General features: G+C 44.4%; 1 protein-coding gene across 5 annotated transcripts in view; it reads right to left on the bottom strand.

The window, feature by feature from the left end:
- Positions 1–20,281, bottom strand: part of rho-7 (rhomboid family intramembrane serine protease rho-7) — a 376,470-nt gene that overhangs the window by 48,548 nt on the left and 307,641 nt on the right. For all 5 annotated transcript variants that reach the window (XM_075887456.1, XM_075887447.1, XM_075887453.1 and 2 more), the window contains 2 exons: positions 2,740–2,810; positions 1,231–1,332 (listed from right to left, as the gene is read on the bottom strand). In XM_075887456.1, coding sequence (XP_075743571.1) covers positions 1,231–1,332; positions 2,740–2,810 — 173 coding nt within the window. The remainder of the gene's footprint in view (positions 1–1,230; positions 1,333–2,739; positions 2,811–20,281) is intronic.

The raw sequence follows: 20,281 nt of genomic DNA, 5'->3' as shown, positions 1-20,281 counted from the left end.
ATTATTCCTTTTATTCTTTTATGTGATTTCACTAGATTCTTGTTACATCTTTATGCACAATCTTTGTTTCAGTAACAACAGGGATCAGCATGCAATAATCACATACCTAATAGATGATTTTATAAGTGATGCGATTTGACTGAGCCATCCTCGCGACTGCCTTGGCAAACCTACTGCCCCGTCTTCACGACCAGAGACGTGCTTCACTGTCTGCCTCACCTCATTAACACAATGCCTCATGCATTGCTACGAGGCACCAGAGAAGAACACGATAGGGAAGAAAAGGATATTTAGTGAAATCTTGCCTTTTAGTGCTGTGAATAAGTTGTTATTCTTAAGATGCCTTTCTCCTTATAACAGTATGTATTAATGAATTAACCAAACTTCTATCAAAATAGAAAGCTCCAATTGTAGTCTTTGGAACTGGAAGACAGCTCCTTTTGGCACCTTCTTTCTTTCCGCTTTTTTTTTTTTGCTGCTACTCTTGCTTTATTTCAGTATGTTTTGTGCCAAACAATTATTTTCTTTGTAAAACAAAGCAAAAAGATGCGAGATGAAGAGCTACACAGGACAGGAGCTGGACTAATAACTATTGGGTTTACTGTGGCATAAATGCATATAGTCGTAATGCGCACACATCATCACATTACAGATGATTGTCCTCCATCAGTCATCGCACCAATTTTGTACCATGTGCATGTGGCATAGTGTATAGCATCCCACTAACCTGCGCAAAAAAAATATATTGGACAGAGTGGCGCCTTCCTGAACTAGAGACTGTGCCAGCACAACACACTAACAGGCACACCTTCTTCACATTTGTCATCTCATTGTCACTCCTGTGGTAGTAAACTGTTGCTCAAGAGCATGCATGTCATCTTCATGCACATTGACAAAAGGTCACGTGCAACCATAGATGCCTTTCACATTAAGAACAACCACAATGCTTGCATTTGCACCCCATCTATTTGTCTTCATGATTGTACATTCAACCTGCTCGAGTAAAGTGAAAATTATCGGTAATGTGATGATGCACTAAATTCTTTTCTGCACGGTAAACCTGTCAGTCCAGTGCTTTCCTGAGTAGTCCTGCATCTTGTGTCTCCTTGCACTGTTTTACAATGTAGTTAAACCAACTAGGCAAGCTTTTCACTCTGTTACAAAATTATATAACGTTAGAAATACGGCATAATTTGTTGAAACAAAATAATACCCAAGCAATGCACTCACCGCAGCTGCTGAGAAGGTGAAGAAAGGCAGGCAGATGATGCTAAGCTGTGCATCCGGATACTGCACACACAGGGCTCCTATCACAGCCAGAATTGCTCCGGACTGCAGGCACCACAAGATCACATGTTAGCACTACAGTTGTCTTTGTTTGGCACACACGATGATGATGCAGCTTTCTCCTCTGAGTGATACAGCCCAAAGTAGGATGAATGGCAGCAAATAAGAACGTTTGCCAAAAATGAAGCAAGTCATTGTTGTCAAGCTATTCTATGTTGTCAAGCTAAGCTATGTTGTCAATCGAAGCTTATTTCGAATAAGCTTCGATTCATATCAAAGCAAATTCGAATATGTTACTATTTGTTTGAATATTCCAAGCATAGGTCGGAAAAAATGTGGAGCTCATTCAGACTCACTTATGAAATATATTTTGCCCTTAGAACTCACTCTGACTAAGTATCACCAAAATTTTCCTGAGCCGGACTCGCACAGACTCAGATTCACGAAACTTTCTGTTAACCAGACTAGCTCGAACTCATACTCCCAAACATATTACCTACTTGAGCTCACTTAGACTCAGATTCATGGCTTTATCCGAGTCTGAGCGAGTCGGAGTAAGCTGATATGAGTCCACTATCACACAATTGGCTTCTTCTAACTCTGTCTCAATGCTCTTTGATACCAATATCTAGCGTAATCGGTGCCTTATTTTGCACTTTTTCATCTCTTACCTTCAAATATGAGGTCTCGGTAGTAGCAATCCAGCAAGAAAACCTTTATTAAAAGCAATGTTTCACATGATATACTTTTATCAAGAATTTTCTGGAAAGCGTTTTCGAGGTGAGGGGTGGAGAAGCTGCGACTCCACTTTCCTTTGTAATTTACACCTCTGATCAACAATATTAGGCTGGTGTATGAGGGCTAAGGCATAGAAGTATATGCGAGTCAGCGTAAATATAAACATGAGCCTACGTAAAGCTAATAGTAATATAGAAGTTGAGTAAATAAAACCATAGGTTGGCAAAAAAGTACAGAGGGCACTCAGACTCACTCATATTTTGCCCTTTGGACTCACTTAAGCTCAGACTCACCATCATACTACTCACTCGGACTCGCTCAGTCTCCAACTCATGACTCAATCTGAGTGAGTCAACTCAAGAGTAAATTTGCCGACCTACGATTTGAAGGGCTCGAATATTCACGCAAGCCTATTCCTGTTCTGGCTCTCGTACACCCTTCACTTGGTCGTTTTCAATGCATACCACTTGATAGACAGCAATATTAACAAGTTGGTAATATCGGCAGTAGACATCATAACACTCAATCCACTGCTTTCAGATGTAGGAACTATAGCCGGTTATAGGAAAACAGCGATACTGAGGATGCTACAGAATGGTGCACATACTTTCTTTAACTTGAATTTCTTGCACAGCTTTATATAAACACAGGCACTTTCTCAAACACTAAAAACAGTGTGGCGTTTTCATGCAAAGATGTGATGTGAATACGCACTGCACCCAGAGACATGGCAGCTCGGCGAGTGGCAACCTTGTTCAGGTAGCTGGCAAGGGACGACACAACACCTGTCAAAACAGAAAGACAAAAATGGGAGATCACTAACAGTGAACATATCAGGCAAGCTCAGGACTTTGAAATCAGTGATCAGGCCAGAGAGGAAAAAAACTGATACTACAATATGCCAAAGGGAAGTGAGGTGCTTTTAAGCTTCGTTTCAATAAGTTATTCATGAATATTTTTGTATAGCGTTGTGCCTACTCGTAGATAGCAATCACCTCAAAGTGCCACCTACCAAACTAGCAAATGAGCTGACATGCATTGTAATCAACTGTTGCTGTTTAAAAAAAACAAGAAAAACGTTTTTTCATCAGTAACCATTTAGATTTTGGCATTGCATCTTGGCTTGTTATCACCACCACAGATTGTGAATTCTACTGAAAAGACTGCACTGGAGCAGTGCTTTCCTAATGATTCATAACAGTGTCAGTATCCATACTGATAATGACTTGTGTGAAACTGTAATGCAAGATTATGCTGAGTGGTAGCTCAACTGTGGCTGTTGGTTCCTTTTACAGGCATCCTAGTAATACAGCACCCCAGACGAGGGTCTTAAAATAGCACGAAATTGTAAACATTGCAGGCTTTTGGAAACTGCAATTTGAGGTATTCATAGCCCTCATTCTGTTTTGGAAAAATCTTATACTATGGCAGAATACCATTTCTTTTTGTTAAAAAAATTAAGCTCAATGAAATCAATTAAAAATGTTTTCAAAACTTGAAACACAATTTTCTTGGCACTGTCTTTTTTTAGGTGGATCTACCATTCCAGTAGTGTAGCCGAGGGGGCGGGGTGGGGGGGGTTAGTGGGATTTAAACTCCCTCCAAAATTTATCGTCCAACACCCTCCCCCCCCCCACTTCTGCCACTTCCTCAACACATTACTTTTCCCGTCGCTTGGCACTGACATGATTTAGAAACTAAACACTGCTACTATCACAATATCACCGCTGGGTGCTTTTACAATGAATATTGTCTGCACACAGAAAGACGTGTCGCAGTGTTTCTCGAGGCTTAGGATTCTGTGAGAGTTGGAGCAGGAATATTGGCCGCAAGTGTCTTAAGTTGGCTCAGCGACAGGATTAATGCTTAACTTGTGTTCATACTTGTACCTGCCGGAACACATCTCACCAGAGTCGATCACTACGATGATTTTAAATAGAGAGAGGTTCGATTTAATGGAAATAGCCTGCCACAGTTCCAGGGTCTGATAGGCCATGTTCAAGCATATTACAGTGCAACTCTTTGTACATGCGCTAAGATATAGTTAAGTCAAAGAATAACATTTCTATTTAACCTTTGCACATTTTGCTAAAACCTAAACACAACATACATGCACGCACACACACACGCGTACGTGCGTGACAGAATATTCGATTTATTCACAACAGACACTTCTTTGCTTGGAGGGGTAGCTCTATACGCTAAAGACAACATCAAGTACAAAGTACGACGAAACCTATGCTTTGCAACAGAATGGTGTGAATCACTTTTCATATAAATTCCTCCTATTTCCACATCAATTAGTTGTGTACCACATAAGACCAAAATTACGATTGTGAGTGTAATATACAGATCCCCACAAAACTGGACGGAAGATTTCCTTCAAGCACTACAATTGTTTTTCGAAGAACACGTAACCAATGAGACAAACATTTTTTATCACTGGTGACCTCAACATTGATAGCACAGACAAGAACAAACTAGCTTGCGAGTACTTCGATTCGTTGGAATGTTTCTGTTGCGACGTTTCGTTCTGCGTCATGGTGTCCCTCGCGAGCTCTTAAGTGACAGAGGCCGTGGCTTCCTTTCTGACGCCTTGAAAGCATTACTCAACGAATGCCGAATCGTGCACCACACAAGTACAGTATACCACCCTCAAACGAATGGCATGACGGAGTGCTTCAACCGTACTCTTGGCAATATGCTGCCGATGTATGTCGCCTCTGATCATTCAAATTGGGACCAAGTTCTCCCGTTCGGCACCTACACGTATAATACTGCCGTACAAGCTATTACTGGGTTTTCGCCGTACTTTCTTCTTTACGGACGAAAACCTTCCAATACAGTAGACACTATTCTTTCATATAAACCTGATGAGTCCGAAAGTACAACTCTGCTCAAAGCTACCCGACATGCTGAAGAATGCCACCAGCTTGTCCACTGTTGTTCTACCGAGGACCAGTGGCAACAGCAATCCCGCCAGCCTGGGGACCGTTCGGCTTCAAACTTTCCATTTGGTTTATTGGTACGGCTTCGGGCACCTGCTACTGCACCTGGCCGCTCTGCAAAACTTCTTCCCAAATACATTGGACCATATCGCGTTGTAGAGCAAACGTCACTCGTCAACTATATCGTGGAGCCCATCATCTTATCCACAGACCTACGCTACCGCGGCCGCAACTCTGTCCACATCTCTCGCCTCAAGTCATACTAGGACCAATTAGTCATTTCTTTTCCTTAATCCGCCAGGATGGCGCCTTTTTCTAAGGACGGCGATTGCGGTGAAGAAAAGGGGCCTTAGCGGCATTTCTCAGCACCTCAGAAGCATCGCCATACGCATAAGCTCATGCTTGCTGCGCTTGGCCGGACGCCGTTGACTGCTTCGCCTTCTGCGTTCTGCTCTACAAATAAATTTCGTTGCAATATATTTATTAAGCCCTAACGTCTGAGGCACTCCGAAGTGTTGTCTAGTGACGAAGGTGCAACACAGGGAAACGTGCAGGCTAATCACAGCCTTAGAAAGGCCTACTTAAGTACTCATCATGTAACTTAGGCTGATAAATAAAAAAGATAGTGGTCATAAACCTAAAGCAGAGTAATGAGAAATCCAGTGTGGGCAGCTGTAGCGAGCACAAGCTTTATTGTTCAGCACTGTGGCAAATAGCGCAGGAATAAGGAACATAAAGCTGAAAAAATATATGACAAATTATATATATTGATTCGCTTCATCTGTTCGTTTCTTTACATTGACATGACTAAAAGGGCACACCGAGCTATTTCTGCATCTAGCGACATGATGCACGACAAGAAATGCACAGAATGGAGAAACATGGGTGGGCGTGTTATCACGTAAAATTATGAGCAATATATATAGTAACCATAATTTTTACAAGAAATGAAAGAAACTTTGTGCAAGCAATGTCTCACGCCGCAAACAGACACATTACATAGCGGAATACTGTTGACTATCTTTTTCAATTGACACAAAGAGTATCCTGCGCATCGCATGTGACATTATATGCCCCATATGTTACCGAAAATTGGCTAGAATTGCCACATGCAAATTTGGTTTGTTGCATTGTCATTCACACTTTTCATATCCGCTAACCGTGTCTGCAAGTTAAAGGTGCCATTAAAATGCAAGGAGTAGGTAACAGGACAGAACTAAATCACTCTACCACGCTGTAAAAGTGATTTTCAGCAATATGTCTCATAAAGTTGAACTTCCTTCCTTACAGCTGAACGAAAAGTAGCACATACTGATTTTTCCAAAACTGTCTTTCACAGTGAAAGCTGTTATGAGATCACAACACGGATCAAGTGCAGTTGTACGCCGCCGCCGCCACCACTGCTGCCGCCGCTGGTGTCCAAAACCACATCGCGTGAAATTAGAAAAAAAAAAAACCTAGCACCAATGACACAGTTGGGCTCAAATCCGGGTCCGCTGAGTGCCAGCCTAGTATTTTACCACTGAGTTACACCGGTGCTTGTAATTTGCTGTCAAACTTGCCTTAGTCAGGCTTGACTTAGCACCAATGACACAGTGGGGCTCGAACCCAGGTCCGCTGGGTGTCAGTCCAGTATTCTACCACTGAGCTACACTGGTGCTTGTGAGTTATTGTCAAACTTGCCTCAGACAGGCTTGATGTCAGGAAAGCAATCGCATTAATACGGCTGATAAAGTGTTTTAAGACAGCAAAAGAACCACCAGTCGTCGCACAATACGAATAGCGTAAGGAGTGGGCTGTCCAATGCTCCAACCCATCCCAAAAGCTTGTTATTGTTCCCCTATTAACTGTGGCCCATACCCACTGCAGCCATAATTACTCATCGTCGTCAGCCACTGCATGAACGATTGACAGAAAATTTCTTGCAAGTGTTCAGCGTATATCACCCTTCTCAGAAGAATGACAAAAAATAGCATAGCCAAGGCTGGCCTACTACCCAAATAAATTTATGAATAATGACCTAGTGGGTATCAAGGAAGTGTGCTTGCAGTAGTTACCCAATGAGAAAAGGCTCTGAAAGGCCGCCCTTCTAGCTTTCACTGTTACTGTGCTGTGCCTTCCGCGCAGGCCTGGCATTTTTTTTACTACCCACCAGGGTATCCAGTGATTATGGTGCCCTTTTTGCTGACCCGAAGGTAGCGAGATTAAATCCAAGTTGTATTTTCAATGTAGGTGAGAATATTTAAGACCCGTGCACTTTAATTCAGGTGCATGTTAAAGAAGCAAAGTTGCAAAATTTCCGGAGCACCCCACTGCAGCATCTCTCATAGTCATATCGTGGTTTTTGGATGCTCATCATCATCATCAGCATGACTAAGTCCGCAGCAGAACAAAGGCCTCTCCCATGTTCCGCCAGTCAACTCAGTCCTGTGCTTGCTGTTGCCACTTAATACCCACCAACTTCTTAATCTCATCTGACCATCTAACTTTCTATCCCCCCCCTTACCTGCTTGCCTTCTCTGGGAATATAGCCAGTTACTTCTGATGACCAGCGCTTATCCTGCGCTACATGAACGGCCCAGGTCCATTTCCTCTTCTTGATTTCAACTATGATACCCTTAACCCTGGTTTGTTCCCTGATCCACTGTGCTCTCTTCTTGTCTCTTAAAGGGACAAAGTTAAATAACAATTTACGTCAGAGTGAAAGCTCAATGTATGACATCTAAAATGACAATATTATCAAGAACAGTGCCGTACTTACCGAAAAATTTGGGTAAATGCACAAGAACACAAGTGCCGCAGTAGGATATTTTCAAAATGATCCCGATGACATCAGACGAACGGCCTACAATCAATCACTAGTAATCGATGTAACTGCACTAAATAAAGAACCTTCCGTTCACTTGTGTTAAAAAAATGCCATGAGAATGAGTTCCCTGAATTTGTATCTAAAGTTGTTTATAAAATTTTGTTGTCGTGTAAATAAATGAAGCATTTCATGGAAAACATGAACGGGCATTTTTAGAATTTTTAATGGCTCTCCCACCACTATCTTAAATTTCGATCTGAAATCGAGCGAGCTCCCCCCCTCTCCAAGTCTGGTCTGATTATCTTTGATCGTAGGGGGGGGGGGGGGGGAGAGCTTCCTCAGCATTTTACGGTAATACTGCTGGGAGTATCTTGTTTATTTCGTCTATGCTCATATTGGATGCAAGGAGGGCTTCAAGTTTTGCGTTCTTCTTAAAGGGCCACTCACCAGGCTCCATACCGAATTTTAGTTAGACCGTAGAAGTGTTTGGGTGTCTGATGAGGAACATCTTGCCACAAAAATTTTCTGAATCTGTTCATTATAAACTGAGAAAACTGTTTTTTTTTTTTTTTTGAAGCGGCGCGAGGCGAGGATGAGAGAAGGCAAGCTTGAAACCCTTGCCACTCCTCCATGAGCTATGCAAGCCAAATCTCTTCCCTATCATCTCTGGCATCCAACCAAGAGGTCACGTGCGCATGACGTGCCCGAACAAGCCCAACCCCCGTGCATGCGAGCGGCGTTTTTTTTTTTTTTTTGACCAGCATTGTTTTAAGGTCTACTGCCTGTTTCTGCGGGATGGTTTGAAAACACTGGCTTAGACGCGGTAAAATAGATGAGCACAATGAGTGCTCGAACACGTAGGAGCGTTCCACGGCTGTCGTCTGCTCGATGCGCTGACCGCGGAACCGCGGGGATACGAACACATGCGAAGTGTGGCACGTTAGACACACATCTTGTTGCGATTAACGAGAAAAAAAAAAAGAAAAAAAAGAACACCCTACATTCACTTATTGTGTCTCATTATTTATCTAGAGATTTATTAATAGCTTCAAGCAACAAATACATTAACTATGCATGTTGTGTTAAATAGTTTTCAACGTGTCACGTGCCACTGTTGGCAACGTCAGAGCATAGTCTACATAAAGGACCAATGCAACTGCATTGCCGTGTATGTAGGTTCATTATTAGGTGCACGTCATGCCCTCGTTCTCTGGGCATGCGCCTGCAAAAGGAAGGGGGAGCGGCATTCATTTTGAAATTTGACCCATTTCGCGGCGCATAGCGTTGCAAATTTTGGCAGACGTGATCATGAACGCCTCATCTACGCATTGCGCCTGTCATCTCAAAATTGTCAAACCTGGTGAGTGGCCCTTTAAAAAGAAGCCAATTAGCATGTTCCAGCCTCTAGCAGCATGGTTGTGATCTCGTGATAGGAAAGGTGGATGCCATTTTGACGACAACGGGTAAGTGGTCACTTGTATATGAGCTGTCAAGCGCACCCCCTAATTAAAATAATTGAAACAGTTGCCATTTGTTGTCTGTTTTCTCACAGCCCCAGAGTGTACAGTGATCATTAAAATCACCAACTAAAAGGAATGGTTCTGTTAGCTGAGCTGTTAAGTGATGAAATTGTTGGATGGTCACATGTTCATTGGGGGGGGGGGAGGTGGCAATGACTTTATGGGATAAAACCATTACTGCTACAGTATTTAGTTTGACTTCACTGGTAGGAATGTCGCCTTGTACTACTATGGCAACTCCTCCTTACAGACAATTAGCATTTTTGCAATCCTTTCGAATGACCATAAAACCTTTTAAAAACTGATGTTCTTTGAGTCTAAATTTGTTTCTTGTAGACGAGTGCTACAGGTGAAAAGTCGTGTATGATATCTTTATTGTCCCCCAAATTGTGTATGAGGCCTCTACAGTCCCAATGTATCCTGAATGTCATGATACAGAGCAAACTGGCTGGCTTGTTATCAGGGAGATGTGGGTAAAGCTATAAATGATGGTGACAAGAAAGGAACCAATAATTGTTCAAGAATGAGCTAAAGTGGAGTTGTCGTGTGACCTTTCCTGGGGCACTGACCTGTTGTCGGGCCCCTTCTTTCTGGAGAGTTAGAGGCGCAACTGTCTGTTATCGAGTTTCACTGCTCGTAGCAACTCCTCTGAGCTCATCTGTGTTTGCAGTGCACATTTCCATCAAGTCAGCGCCACAGAGGCACTCTTCGTTGGAGGTACTCTGCAAGGGTGGTGGCTGTTTAGTAGATTGCCTTCCTTTCAGCATCGTTAGTGAGGTCTGTGTGGTTTCTGTTCTACCCTGGCTGCTGCCAGCAGCAGTTGAAACTTCGAGGCCTCGAGTAAAAGATGCACACTGTGCACCTCCTGACTTTCTGTGTGAGGGCTGCAGTGCAGACAATAGATCCTGTAGTTGGAGTTCAGTACTGACCAACTCAATTTGGGGTATCCACACTCTTTGTACTACTTGGTTCTACGGGGCCCTGCTGGGAAAAATTCACTAGTTTTTAAACTACATTGTATAAGGCCTCGAGACGTTTTCTTGTGGTTTCAATTTCTTTATTTTTCTTTTTGCCAGACAAATAGGTTCGGAAATATGCAGCATGTGGGCCCTCACAGATAGCACAGATCGTTGGTACATTCGTAATCGCTGTGGTCATGCAGACTGCACTTCACACACGCCGGTTTTCCTCAGCATAACTGGGACCCATGCCCGTACCTGTGGCACCTTCGAGAGTTCAGGAATTAGGGTCGGACGTTAGGGTGTAGGTAGGCGCCATGCACAGCAGATAGAAGGCTTGTGCTCGCGAAACTTAGCGCTACAAGTCTTGTTCTGATTTCTTTCGCTTCCCTTCTGATGATTATAATGTGAGCGGAAAGCACTGCTTGATCAGCCAAGGCTACAGTTATTTCTTCGTCGGTGCATTTTACGAGATCATGATCAGAAATCGCCGCCTTGGCAAAGTTCGTTGATCAGAAGGGTGTGACAGATACTTCATAGCCGCCTCTCTTGTTTGGTTTCCTGACGTGGTTGGTCTGCTATTCATTACGAACATCAATCAAAAAGTCACTGGAACTAATTTTCCTGGCATTGTAGTTGCCATTAATGCATTCTTTGATAGCTTCGGCGATAGGGGAAGGCTATATGTTCTGAACCAGTGTTGTGCTCTTAGAAGTAATGACAAAGAATCTGGGGAAGTTGCATTTGGATGTGAAATCTCTTGTTACTTTGATCCTTTGGGTGTAAATCAGTTTTGGAGGTGGTGGATTTTTTATCCATGTGAGATGATCTGCTCTGACTCCGCTAGCAAAAAACAACGAAGCAGCGTCGAAACGTGAAAGCACGTGCAATGAAATAAAACTGGTGCATTCATCTTAAACAATGCATTTCTGCACGTGCTCACGTGGTATGATAAAAACAAGGAAAAGAACAGGCCATGTTCAAAAGGTCTAGTGGCAGAAGCTGGAGCAAAGAAAACACATTGACCTGAATACATCAACATTCGGGAGGCGACCATTGCCAAAAGGTACCTTGTTGAACAACAACGCCCAAAGGACTTCGTATTATACCCTGGCCCCCAGTGGACACAGGAGCTGCTAAAGCTTGCCTGACCCTTCTCGTCCGACAGAATAGACGTTGCCGCAGTTGCTTCGTCGAGCCCTGCCAAAATAGAAGAGGACTGTAGCTCACTTGGTACAATCAAAACTCAGGTGAAGGAAGCACAAGCTCTTGCAGAGGGCAACTCAGGCAAGATTGCATCTCTGATGATCCGTTTAGATGATGCGGAAGATCGTGCGCGACATTGTAATTTAGTATTTTTCGGATCGGAGGATGTGAAAGGGGAAAGCTGGGATAAATCAGAACCAATCCTCCCCAAAGAAATTGAGGGCGCGCACATACTTGGAACATTTACTGCAAAAAAAACAGACCCATCCTAGTAAAAATGGCTAATTTCAAAGACACAGAAAAAATTTGTCACGCTAGCAGAAAATGCAAACCTGCTGAAATTGATGCTAGAGAGGATTTCTCTGCGAACAAGCGTCTGGCTCGCAAACACCTGACTGAACTTAAAAAACTGCAGCTTTTTTAATCAAAGCTGCGACTAATAGACTTACTGCAGGTAAAGGCATGTATGTTTTCGGTCATGCCAGAAACGAAGCTGTTCGCAAGAAATCCTAGCAATTGAAACAGCCAGCCAGTTCTTGTGTAGACAATGGTCTATCTTTTCTATATAATAACATTAGGAGTGTGTTAACCAAGCATGAAAAATTGTGCAGCGTGCTAGAATCATCCAATTCACATCTCTTTGTACTAACTGAAACATGACTTCACCCTTTCATCAATGATTCTGAGGTTTTGCCTTCTCTCCTTCACTTCAACATATTTGAAACCATGAAAATAAACGAGGAGGAGGCATACTCATTGCTAGTCACAGTGACCTAAACTGCATTCCAATATCAGTTTCCCCAACCCTCGAAATTATCTTTGTCATCTGCAAGGCCATCTATCCCCCAATCGTAATAGGTGCCTGCTCTCGGCCACCCGATTCGGATGTGTCATTCATCGAACGTTTTCATGACGCTCATCATCACCTAACGTCTATCGACAGCCATGCTAGCATTTTGCTCTTTGGTAATTTTGATTACCCTGCAATTACTTGGTCTAATCTATCATGGATGACAATGAAACACAACAATGAGATTGATTTTGTAAACACGTGCCTAACATTTAGCTTATCTCAAGTTGTTACTTCCATTACTTAATATGGCACTCATTCATATCGAACATTTTTGATCTCATACTCGTGTCACATCCTCAGAACATACCCCCTCTCACTTACCTTGATGGAATAAGTGACTAACTGTTCACAAATCATTCCAGTGTGAACTTAAAACGTCCCCCAAAAGCTAAAAAAATGCTTACACTTTATGAAAAAAAAAAAGATTATCGAAGTATGAACAGGGAGCTTAATGAATTCTGGCATTCTTTATCAGTTGACTTTTTCTCCCTGTCTGTTGAAACAAATTGGTCCCTTTTTAAAACAGAAATGCACAGGCTTACCAAAAAGTACATTCCCGCAGTTTCCGTTAAAGACCGTGCAACGTCACCCTGGTTAACTGTAAGCTAAAAAGGCTGAAGAACAAAAAAAAACAGACCTTTCAAGCAAGCAAAAACTTCTAACGACTCGTGCACATAAGTGAAGTATTGCACTACAGCTAGGGCATACGACGTTCCCCTAGACCAGACCAAACGCTCTTTTTTTTTTTAAATTTCACTCAGCCCCAATTTTTGCTTACCAACTCCAAACAATTTTAAAAGATTATCAATCTAAAACACCATGAATCCTCCGTATATGTTAAACCATATCCTGGTAATGTCATTCCTAATGCCGCAGCGGCAAACACCCTAAATTCCATGTTTTACTCTGCTTTCATCAAATAAGTTCATAATCACCTTCCTCGATTTCGGCTCTTGAATCACCCCGTTATGCCTGAAATCACAGTTTCACCCAAAGGTATTGTCAAAATAATTGACTCTTTAAAGTAACTTCATCTGCCGGACCAGATGGTATTGTAGCGATGCTGACGCCGACAGGTTAAGAAAACAAGCGTCTTTATTAGGGTGAACTTGTGCCCACGATTCTAAAAACTATGGTCGTCAAGTTCGAGTAGCCAAGTGGCACAGATCTGACTATCTTCCTCTTCCTCGTTGTTGAACGTGCGAACGCGTGGCGCATGCCAGCCGAGCCGGGTCTTGCTGGTGCTGGTGCCACGATGATTGTGGCGGGCTACTTGAATGTGGCGAACCTGTCGCAGCATTGCCCCCCTCCTCAGACGCATCGTCCCGATGCTTAAGACAGTGAAAAGATACACGCGCACTCTCACTCGTTTTTCGACGATCTGTCATGATAGGGCTTCATGCGGACTACGTGGACCACTTCCGTGGGATTGCGGCGTCTTGAACTCACGTGTCCAGCGGATCTAACTTCATAAGTGACGTTGCTGATACGGTTGAGTACTTCATAAGGGCCGAAGTATCGGCAAAGAAGCTTTTCAGAGAGTCCGCGGTGGCGCACTGGTATCCATATCCACACTTTGTCACCGGGATGATAAAGTGTGTCACTGCGTCGCTTGTTGTAGCGACTAGAATCGACGTGCTGTTGGTGGCGTATTCGGTATCTTGCCATTTGCCGTGCTTCTTCGGCTCTTTGCAAGAAGTCATCTAAGTCAGGTGGATAGCTGCTTTCGTCCTGTAGTGGTAGCATGGCATCCAGCGGGGTGGTCACTCTTCGGCCGAATACTAGTTCGAAAGGGGCAACGTGGGTTGTTTCTTGAACGGCTGTATTATATGCGAATGCTACGTAGGGTAAGATTTCGTCCCACTGTTTATGTTCAACATCAACATACATTGATAGCATGTCGGTCAAAGTTCTGTTGAGGCGTTCGGTTAAGCCATTTGACTGAGGGTGATATGCCATTGTTCTTCTGTGATCGGTATTTGTCATGCGCATCAGACATTGCATAAGGTCTGCAGTAAATGCTGTGCCCCGATCCGTAATAACGACGGTGGGCGCACCATGTCTGAGCACTATGTTGTTCACAAAGAACTTGGCGACTTCGGCAGCTGTCGCACTGTATAGAGAGTCAGTTTCAGCATAACGGGTGAGATAGTCTGTGGCTACGACTATCCATTTCTTGCCTGTACGCGATGTCGGCAAAGGTCCTAGGAAGTCCATGCCGACTTGTTGGAATGGGGCATCTGGGGGGTCTAATGGCTGGAGAGGGCCGGCTGGTTTTACGGGTGGAGTTTTGCGCCGTTGACATTGACGACAAGTTTTCACGTAGCGCTGCACTGATGCGAGCAACTTAGGCCAATAGTTTTTCAGGCGAATCCTGGCGAATGTTCGGCTCACACCCATGTGTCCAGATGTTGGCTCGTCGTGGCATGCGTGCAGAATTTCCTCTCGCATGGCTGTGGGCACGACTAGTAAAAACGTTTCACCATTAGGTTCGAAGTTCCTCCTGTAAAGGACACTTCCTCGAAGGCAGAACGCGGAGAGCCCTCTGGAGAATATGCGAGGGACTTGAACGTCGAGACCCTGCAGGTGTTGTATAAGTGCCAGCAAATCCGGGTCATCTCGTTGTAGTTGAGCGATTTTGGATGTGTCGACAACGCCTAGAAACGGGAAGTCTTCCTCTTCAGGTACACTTGGATTGACGGGAGAGCGTGACAGGCAGTCGGCATCGCTGTGTTTCCTTTCCGATTTGTACACGACCGTAATATCATACTCCTGCAGCTTAAGGCTCCATCTTGCTAGTCGACCTGACGGGTCCTTGAGATTTGCCAGCCAGCATAGAGCATGGTGGTCACTGACAGCTCTGAACGGTCTACCATAAAGGTAGGGTCGAAACTTGTTTATGGCCCAGATGACTGCGAGGCACTCTTTTTCAGTTGCAGAGTAGTTTGCCTCAGCTTTTGATAGTTTGCGGCTGGCATAGGCTAACACTTTCTCTTGACCATTTTGCCACTGGACAAGGATGGCGCCGAGGCCGACATTGCTGGCATCGGTATGGACTTCTGTGTCGGCTGTCTCATCAAAATGGGCAAGTATTGGTGAACCCTGTAGTCGTTTTCTTAATTCGTCAAAAGCTTTCTGTTGTTCGCTTTCCCACGTGAAGGGCACGTCGTCTTTTGTCAGTTTTGTAAGAGGTTCCGCAATCTTTGAGAAGTTTTCCACAAATCGTCTGTAATAGGCACATAAACCCAAAAATTGACGCACTGACTTTTTGTCTCTGGGTGTAGGGAACCTCTGAACAGCGGCTGTCTTTTCGGGATCGGGACGAACACCCTCGGAACTAATGACATGTCCAAGGAATCGCAGCTCTTCGAAGCCGAAGTGGCATTTTTTGGGTTTGATTGTCAATTTCGCTGACCGGATGGCTTCCAATACTGTGCGTAGTCGCTCTAGATGTTTGTCGAACGTTGCAGAGAATATCACCACGTCATCCAAATACACTAGGCATGACTGCCATTTCAATCCGGCGAGGACAGTGTCCATCATTCGCTGGAACGTCGCTGGTGCGGAACAGAGGCTGAATGGAAGCGCTTTGAATTCGTAGAGGCCATCTGGTGTTACGAATGCCGTTTTTTCACGGTCCCGCTCGTCGATCTCTATTTGCCAATATCCGCTTTTCAGATCTAAGGAGGAGAAAAACTTTGCGGATCGCAACCGATCTAGTGTATCGTCGATATGTGGCAAGGGGTAGACATCTCGTTTAGTTACACTGTTCAGTTTTCTGTAGTCGACGCAGAATCTAAGTGTGTTGTCTTTCTTCTTAACGAGCACTACGGGAGACGCCCATGGACTATTCGAAGGCTGGATGACATCATCAGAAAGCATCTCCTCCACTTGCTTCTTGATAATTTCCCGTTCTTTCTGTGACACCCGATATGGATGCTGGCATATAGGCCTCGTGTCGTCTTGCGTTATAATTCTGTGTTTCGTGATTGACGTGCGCTGGACCTTCGAGGTACTTGAAAAGCAATCAGAGAATTCTTTTACCAAGGCGTAAATCTGTTTTTTCTGACTGTCCGGAAGGCTCTGATTGACGGTCACGGATGTGTCGATGTTGCAGGCCACTGGTCGAGTGGTTGATGTCGTTAAGCTGCATAGTTCGGTCGCCATACAGAAGTCGTGTAAATAGGCGATAGCCGTGCCTTGAGCGATGTGTTGAAGCTCATTGGAGAAATTTGTGAGTAGGACATCTGCACGGCCATTCGTCAAGTGAACAAGACCCGTAGCTACGCAGACACCTTTGTTCAAAAACAGTCCTACATTTGTATCCGCTATGCCTTCGCGGTTGTACAATGCATAATTTTCTACGAGCACCATTATACTGCAGCATGGCGGCACAGTTACGTCATCATGAACAACGCGTAGAGCAGTTAGGCGTTGTTCCCCAGATTCCTCCACAGGTATAGCTAGTTCAGTCGAAAACGACACGCTGGACCTACGCAGGTTAATTACGGCGCCATTAGCTCGCAAAAAATCCATTCCTATAATGAGTTCTCTTGAACATTCTGGCAGCACAATGAAATCGGCCACGTAAATAAAGCCCCGTATTTCAAGTCTTGCAGTGCATCTGCCAAGGGGCGTAATAATGTGACCGCCTGCCGTGCGTATCTGCGATCCACTCCACTGTGTCACAACTTTGTTTAGCTTTTTCACCATCTTGTGACTTATCACTGAATAATCAGCACCGGTGTCGACTAAGGCATTCAGCTCCCATCCTTCCATTCTCAACCGCAAATCTGAAGTAACGTTTTCGTTGCTGCACCCATCTACCGGAAATACACCGTCATCACCCTCAAATCAAATTGGAGGATCTTCGTAACTGACGTTATCAGCGGCCTCACCTCCACAGGTTGCTTGCTTTAGTTTTCCGGGTGTGGACTTGGAGAGCGATGACCAGGCTGCCTTGAAGGTGTACGTGGGCTGGATGACCGGTAGCGCATAGGCGATGGTGACCGTGACCGGTGTTGGCGTAGAGTTGGCGAGTTCTGGCGCATCGACAAGTACTCCTCAATCTCCGCTGGTCGTCGGGGCTACGCTGTCTTGAGCTCGTGGGGCTTCGATTCATAACCCAGCACTTCCACCAGAAATGTAGCGATGCTGACGCCGACAGGTTAAGAAAACAAGCGTGTTTATTAGGGCGAACTTGTGCCCACGATTCTAAAAACTATGGTCGTCAAGTTCGAGTAGCCGAGTGGCACAGATCCGACTATCTTCCTCTTCCTCGTTGTTGAACGTGCGAAGGCGTGGCGCATGCCAGCCGAGCCGGGTCTTGCTGGTGCTGGTGCCACGATGATTGTGGCGGGCTACTTGAATGTGGCGAACCTGTCGCAGCAGTATCAACTCCATAATGTTAAAAAAACCAAGTGCATAACGAGTGTTATTCTGTCTCAAATTTTTCAACAGTCAATATCATGCAGCACCCTGTCACAAGATTGGAAGTTGGGTAAGATTGTTCCAGTCCCTAAGAAAAGCCCCTCGAGATAGCGCCTGATCTCTCTAACCAGTGTCTGCTCAAAAATCATGAAACATGACATATATACCCATACTGTCAATTTTCTAAATTCTGTGAACTTTTTTAATCAAGGTCAACATGGGTTTCAAAAGCTTTTTTCCTGTGAAACTCAACTTGCACTTTTTCTCTGCGATATCCATGTTGGCCTGGATCAGAACATTACTCGTAGGTGCACTTTTCATTGACTTCAAAAAAGCTTTGGATAAGGCGCCACATAAATGTTTGCTATTAAAGCTTTTGCGACCTGATTTAGATCCTCTTATTTTCCGTTAGATTGAGGAGTTTCTCACTAACCGACAGCATATTTGTGCATGCAAATAATTTATCATCAACTTCATTCCCTGTCTTATCCAGAGTGCCACAAGGCACTGTATTGGGTCCACTTCTTTTCCTCATTTACATCAACGATCTCCCCAGTAACATTCCTTCAAACATAAGCCTGTTCGCCGACAACTGCGTCACTTATCGCCCGATCATCGACATCATTGATAACCTACGCTCCAAAGTGGCTTGCTAAAATTAGATAAATGGTGTGGGGATTGGTTAATGGTGGTGAACACTAACAAAACACCTCTGGTTTCACTTAATAGACGGCATGACTACCCGGCATTCAAATGATCTCTTAACAGCAGCTTCATCTCCTCACAACTTAGTGCTAAATACTTGGGTGTTACTCTTCATAACAGCCTCACTTGGTCTACTCACATTACCAATAATACTAATGCCGCTAACCATACTTTAGGCTATCTTAAGCGAAATCTAACGCATGCATTTCCTCCGGTGAAATTACTAGCTTATAAAACACTAATAAGACATAAATTAGAGTATGCTTGTTCCATCTGGGAACCCCTCGAACGCGCCCTGATGTATTTAATAGAACCAGTTCAAAACCAAATGGTGAGATTTATTAATTCTGATTATTCTTACTGGACTAGTAACTCACTTGAAGAAAAAGGCAGGTCTAACTACTCTTCAGACTCGGCACACAATCGCAAGGCTTTCACTTTTTCATAAGTTTTTTTCATGTTTTACGTAACTGTTCTCCCATCAATCCAGCTCATCGCATCTCTCAACGCATCAGCCACGATAAAGCCGTATACCCTCCCTGTGCGCGCACTACCATGCATCTGCAATCATTCTTTGTCAAGACTGCCATCGACTGGAACAATCTTCCCCCTGACATCATCTTTCATACCAGCCATACTCACTTCAAGAACTCCGTGAAGTCACACTTTGTAAATATTAACTAACTTGTTTGTTTTTCCCACTCCTCATGTAAAACCCTGTGATGTGTACAGGGTCTTTGAGGTATTTTTAATAAATAAATAAATAACGCAATAGCTCATAATTTGTGTGAATTTCCTAAGGACGTTTTGCTAATTCGTATTGCTTGCTGTGTTTTTGTACTTGTGCAATTTAATCTTTTGTGTTCGGATTTGATGTTTGGAAATGCCCATGACCATTGCGTGGGCATTTTCACCGTACTGCCACTCCCTTTCCTCTTCTCATGCTTTCGTGACGCCGCTTGGGGATATATGGTGCCGCGTGTGGTCTTGGACCCCGAGAGTTGGCAAGATCGTTACGTGCGCACTGGGAACTCTCTCTCTCCTCGGAGAGCGCAAGGTAAGTATGAGTCTTCGTTCCCGTCCTTTTTGGGAATGGCCCAGACTGTAGCCTGCCTGTTTACCTGGTGCCTAGTGCTCGTGCGTGGTCATACTGCGCTGACCCACACTTTCCAGAGGCCTACACGTACGAGATTAGTCTTAGCTCTCACAAGGCCCAGTGAACATCTCAGGAGTGCAAAGCATAGCCGTGAGGGACTTTATCTCGAGTGGCGTGTCAAAGCTTGCCATTGCCAGCTGCAACATGCTTACAGTTTCCCCTTTTGGTGTACATCCACGTGCGGGAGCCCTTTGTCCCCTGCTTCCCGACAGCGGACATTGTACTGTGTTTGAGGTGCCACCAAAAGGCAATAAAGTGTTATTGTGTGTTTTGTTGAATCGAACACTGTCTATTTCGTGGCACGGCGCTAAATGCTTTGCCAGCTGAGAGCGCACGGAGCGGTGTGCTATACGTGAGCAATCGACAGTATACGTGGCCCTGCGGCTCGCTGAGCCTGAACCCGCGGTGATCTTTCGTTACCATGAGTAGCGAAGTTAAGTTGAGTTGAGCAACATTTATTAGCCCAACAGTTGTACCCGGGGCTAGGTTCGAGAAACATCTTTCGAGGTCCTCGGCGTTGGTCCTAGCCTGCTGGACGGCACACAGTGGGGATCCTGATCTTCGAGATCCCCACTGAGGAGGGCAGCTTCCCATCACTCAGCAAGGTGCGCCGCTTCAGGGGCACCTTCAGTTGCCATCATACTTTCTCATGGCTTCTTGTTCCTTGCGC

Source organism: Rhipicephalus microplus, chromosome 1 (assembly GCF_043290135.1).
Source record: "Rhipicephalus microplus isolate Deutch F79 chromosome 1, USDA_Rmic, whole genome shotgun sequence".
NCBI classification, from domain to species: Eukaryota; Metazoa; Arthropoda; class Arachnida; order Ixodida; family Ixodidae; genus Rhipicephalus; species Rhipicephalus microplus.
This window is presented reverse-complemented; position numbering and strand designations above follow the sequence as displayed.